The 5,861-nt window shown below is 35.3% G+C and overlaps 1 protein-coding gene across 2 annotated transcripts in view; it reads left to right on the forward strand.

The window, feature by feature from the left end:
• LOC106456864 (serine/threonine-protein kinase tricorner-like) overlaps window positions 1-5,861 on the forward strand; it is a 65,869-nt gene that overhangs the window by 40,182 nt on the left and 19,826 nt on the right. For both annotated transcript variants that reach the window (XM_013916235.2, XM_013916236.2), the window contains exon 5: window positions 3,638-3,844. In XM_013916235.2, the coding sequence (XP_013771689.1) occupies window positions 3,638-3,844 (207 nt within the window). The remainder of the gene's footprint in view (window positions 1-3,637; window positions 3,845-5,861) is intronic.

Genomic DNA, 5,861 nt, shown 5'->3' on the forward strand with positions numbered 1-5,861 from the left:
TATTTGAAGAACTTGTAGCATTTCACCACAATTTACTTCATCGTATTATTAGCCGACACTGGGCAGCTGGTACATAATTGAATAGAGTTGTTTAAACATTTGTTTAACAACAAGTAAAAGCTTGGAATGGTACGACACAATTCTTGGACAGAGAAGTTTTCAAGCAAGTAGAGCTTGGTTTCCAGATAGAAAACAATATTTGATCAAATGGCAAAAATGCATTAGATTGCATCCACAATAGACACATAATATTGCTTGCACATTGGTGCATACCCTTTTTACGTGCATGCTTGTGTTCCATTGTTCTTGGATCAGGTATGGTCAGTACTGTATGACGTTGTTGCAGAAATGTAGTTAACCTCCCCACTGCATAAGTACTGGTTGTCAATTTCTGTAGTAGGCCCATCCGTAAGGTACCAGTTTATGAACCTAGATCAGAGAGAATTACCTTTGCGGAGTGTTGATAAGATGAAGTCAGAGACACGTCTCCCTTGTGTCTAGGTCATTAACACTATTCACTAGAATGAAGTTTGTGCTAACTGAATGAAGCAATGGCTTTTCACAGAGCACCTGATACATGTCAAGGTCGAGTAAGATTTATGTTTATCCAGTAACCACAAAAACTCAACCACGTGTCCTTGTATCATTATAAGCACATACAATGTGATACTCAGTCTATGGGTCTCTGAACCAGCCACTATAAATTTGCATGTGTACTCTCTGCTGCACTCATACAAGTCGATAGCCAAACCTAATTCAGGTCCTCTAGTTTAAACTAGATGGAATAGCTGAAACTATAATTTATTGTCGAACTTTCGACATCTGTTGATGTCTCAGTTTGAACTATGCTCGCATCCATTGGTCACGTATGATGGCAGGATATGGTAGTGGACATGGCAAGTGTACCAGAAAAGTCTTCTGGCTCAATGAGAATCATGGTGATTGTGCCATGACCCCTTATTGTACTTACTGCGTAGGAGATGGTGGTCATTGTTTGCGTCGTGTTACTGAACATGGAGGCTGGCCGAGTGCTGAATTTACAGTTGCAACTATTACTGTTGCTGGTTTGGGATTTTGCTCTAATGTGGGATTTAATATGGCCACTGTAAATCACATCAACATTGTCTCTCAAACTCATATAATGTCATTTTTTTCATCAAAAACCTATCTGCTTGCTATTTTCATTAATCTTACATCAGATGTAAATCAGGTTGTAAGAAAGAATTTTCATTACAGCTTTCATAAGTATAATTTTTAAATGCATGATCACAAGGCTTTAAATAACGGACTTTAGGAAGTGTTTTGGAGGATCATTATATAGAGGTAAACGTTTTACGGAATTACTGATTGTTACGCAATCGAATATCAGCTAGAAGATACAAACTAGAGAATTATGGTCAATGGACCAAAATTATATGTTAATAACTGACATTATCTGCTTCATATCTATGTGTGAGTGTATGAAAACAGAATATTGTGTTATGTAAATAGCGTCACTGTCTGTGTACATTTAACCTACTTATATATTAAACCACATAAGCTTGGAAAAGAAAGTACGTAAGGAAGTCATGTAGCTCAAGCCGATGCATTCTATGACTGGTCTTTGTGGTTTCGTTTGAATTCAAATACATTAAATTACATATGCCAATTTATTGAATAAACTTTCCGACTTTAAAGCGGGTCACTAAGTTTTTTTTTTTTTTGGATATGTCTACTAGTGGAACAACTTAACGGGTGGCTTATAGTCCGACACTTTATTTTCTTATATTATCTCATTTGTAAATAAGGATGTTTGTTTGCTGATTTGAATTTTGTGACCAACCTCTTTATGGTCATTTGTTGAGCAAATCCTTGTTATTAAGTTTTTCCGTTAGATATTGAATGATTGGTGCTTGGAATGTATACTCACTGTCTTTTAGAAAAAAAAGTAATCTTCTTACTTGTTTTAAATGGAAAATATCTTTGAATTTCGCGGAAAGCTGTACGAGGATTATATGCGCTAGCCGTCCATAATTTAGCAGTGTAAGACTAGAGGGAAGGGAGCTAGTCATCACTACTCTTGGGCTATTTGTTTATAAACGAATAAGTGGGATTGAATGTGACATTATAACGCACCCACGGCTGAAAGGGCGAGCATGTTTGGTGTGACGGGGGTTCGATTGCGAGTCGAGCGTCCTAACCACCTGGCCAAGTAGGCTTATTATATCGATATTTAAATGTCTAAAGATGTTTTGTGGAATAGAATTAGGATAATTATTTTTTGAGGCAAGCAGTAGGCTATATGAAAACAATAAATTAAAATAATTATAACAATGAGGTTCGTAACAAAGTTTTTCTTTTGTTTATGAAATAGGGAAAAAAACAACAACAAGGAAACTAGGTTCTAGGTTAAGTTAGAAACATTCTGTAATAAAATTATTTATTAGTTCAACAGTATACAGTAAATATTAAATAGTTTTCTTGCATGAAATCGCGAAGCATGCAACTTAATTTTAGTTGCATAATATTAGTTATGTAATTCGAAATCTAAAGTTCCGTAAGATATTGCCCCGGTGTCTCATCAGTAAGTCTGAAGGCTTATAATGCAAACATTTGGGTTTTTATTACGTCTCTGTTCGTTTGTTAATTTTCCGTAGACATTCTTTCCGAAAAACTTCAGCGATACAAGTCCTTTTTGTAAATAAAACTAGTTTATTCTTTCTTAATACAACTTTGCAATACAGTTTAACTTAAACACACTTTAACTTAAACACACGCTATAATTCACAACGATTCATGCACTTTACTTACGGTCACTACCGCGCTTGACTCAATTGTCTGTCTCTATCTCTGCCTGTCTGCAATTCAATTAATTATCTCGCTTTATTTGCCTGCTTATATACTAAAATAGAGGACAAATAGAAAAGACTAAAGTTGCCAGGAAGAGCCATAATCCTTCTAGAAACTCCAGTGCGCATGCTTCCAGCATCGCGTGACTTCCGCTGTTGTAACATTTCTATATCAACGGTTGGCAGAGCACAGACAAACATTTTGTTGTTTTATTCTCAACAACAAATAAATAAACTGAAATATATTATGTTTTATGAACTTATAAGTAAATGTTATAGTTTAAAAAAATAACATAAGTAATATATTGTTACGACAGCGGAAGTCACGCGACGCTAGGAGCATGCGCGCTGGAGTTTCTTTGAAGGATCATGACTTATCGAGGATTTCCGCGAAATCCGAGTGTTTGCCAGGCATCCTCTTTTTTAGTATATAAACCAGGCAAATAAAGCCAGCCATCGATATATATTCAGATAGATTGAAGAGATTTATAGCGTGTGTTATAAAGGTTGTTAAGTTTAAAGTGACTGTTGAAATTCTGTGTATTGCAAAGTTGTATCGACAAAGAATAAACTAGTTTTAATTAAGAAAGGACGCGTATCGCTGAAGTTCCTCAGAAAGAATTTATACAGAAAATTAACAAACGAGCAGATACGTAACAATATGTACCTTTAGAATATCAGTCCAGTTAACATATATAAATGTGTTGAAATATTGTTTTATATCTTGGAATATCACTACAGTGATTCAAAATCTTAGTATGGAACTGTCTTTAATTATAAGTCATTCGGGTTCTATATCACTTTTAAAGAAACAAGAAAAGAGGATCCAACATGCCATTAAAGAAACAAAATTTCTGAGATTGAAAAGATCAAGACTGGGAATAGAAGATTTTGAGCCCTTAAAAGTGATTGGACGAGGGGGTTTTGGAGAGGTTCGTCTCGTTCAGAAGAAAGATACCGGGCATGTTTATGCCATGAAAATTCTTAGAAAAGTGGATATGTTAGAAAAGGAGCAGGTATATATAGAATTTGTCATTGGATATTATTATTAATGAAGCAATGTATTGCTTAATGATTTAGTTCCTGTCTACGAAATATACTCTGTGTGTGCATTTTGCAAATTTCTCAGTAATTATTTCAACTGATATTTTATTTAAGTAACTTAAAATTAGTTGTAAGTAAAAATATAGTTTTGTTTATACTGCGGCAGTGTGTTATTGGGAATTATATTTCTGAACTGAAGTGATACAGGGATTTAACTTTAACCTAACAGCTGGTTATTTAGAAATATAACCAGTGAACTTGAAATACTAGTCAACACTGATTAGTAGTGCTTACAGACTTTTAACAGAAACAGTCTCTTTAAGTGAAATAACATCTGTTAGACCAACTGAAATAATAATAGATGGCAGTATTCCAAGGATAACTATATTATGTTATGGTTAATAGTAGAGCCCAATAACAACAGTGTTTACAACTCTTCAAAGAATGTCATCCTCCGTTATGTTTGTTATGTACATATGGCTCTGCATGATAAAATTGGAAAAGGTGACAATTTCAGTTAAACTGTTTAGTTATAGGTCTGTAAGCTAAATACATTTGTGTAAGCTTTTAGATCAGTTTGCCCATATTAATTTTTTAATAAATGATGTTGCCAGTTATATCAGTGTCTTACTTCTAGATAAAAATGAGCAAAAGTAAATAATCTGGCCAGTCATTATGAAAAATAAATAAATAAATAATTTACAATCTGTCAACATGTTTAGCAATCAACAAGTATTACTCTGAGAACTATAAAACAACAAAAAATGGATAAATTGATGTATAAAAATCAAAAACAAAATGATGACGTGACGGGACAGAGTGAATGAGTAATTGAACTGCAGTCAGAGAGTGTGTAATTGAACTGAGTATTGTTGAAGGTGAGCACGTGAGACGTTCGTTGAGAATCATAGCGTTTGTTATAGCGCGACTGTTGACATTATGTGTATCGCAAAGTTATATTCCGAAAGAATAAACCACTTTTATTTAAGAAAGGACTTGTGTCGCTAAAGTTTAGTCGGAACGAAGTTACGGAAAATTAACTAACGAACGGAGACATAACAAATTTGTGTCAGAAGTGGAATAAAAAAAAATGGAAACGAGAAGCGGCAAATCAAACTACAGCTTAGCAGATTTGATGGCAGCAATACAAGAACAGCAAAAGAAACAAGAAAAACGAGAAGAGAAACAAGAAGAGAGATTACAGCAGTTGCAAGAAAACCTGCAACAGTGGCAGCTCGAAGAGCAAAATAAAGAAGAGAGATTACAGCAGTGGCAATAAAACTTGCAACAGTGGCAGCTCGAACAGCAAAATAAAGAAGAAGAGAGATTACAGCAGTGGCAATAAAACTTGCAACAGTGGCAGCTCGAACAGCAAAATAAAGAAGAAGAGAGATTACAGCAGTGGCAATAAAACTTGCAACAGTGGCAGCTCGAACAGCAAAATAAACAAGAAGAGAGATTACAACAGCTACTGGAGGAGAAAAAAAATAAACAAGAAGAGAGATTACAACTGCTATTGGAGAAGAAAGAAAACAAATAAGAAGAGAGACTGCAACAGTGGCAAGAAGTACAAATGGAAAACATTAGTAAATTCAAAAGCGAATTAGATACATTAAAGGATGATTCATTGTCTTTTGCACAAGGAGAACACATTAACCGTCGACTTAATCAGCCCCAGACAATGGCAAGCCCCTTACAGAGCCCGCAGCTAAACCCTAATGCAGACATATTCAGTCCCGTTAGAAGTCACTTCCCAGATATGAATGTCAGTAATAGGAGTGATCCAGTACGAAGGAAGCCACAGGAATACGATGGGAAAGCACCGTAGGAAGCATATAGAGCACAATTTGAGCTACTGGAAGAGATGAACGGATGGACAGAGGAGCAGAAAGCAGTATATCTTGCAATGAGCTTGAAGGGACAATCACTGGAAATAAATACTTGGACAGTTGTCAGCAGACGACAGACACAACTATAGAGCACTGGTAG

This window comes from Limulus polyphemus, unplaced genomic scaffold (genome assembly GCF_000517525.1).
Source record: "Limulus polyphemus unplaced genomic scaffold, Limulus_polyphemus-2.1.2 Scaffold266, whole genome shotgun sequence".
In the NCBI taxonomy this organism is placed as follows: Eukaryota; Metazoa; Arthropoda; class Merostomata; order Xiphosura; family Limulidae; genus Limulus; species Limulus polyphemus.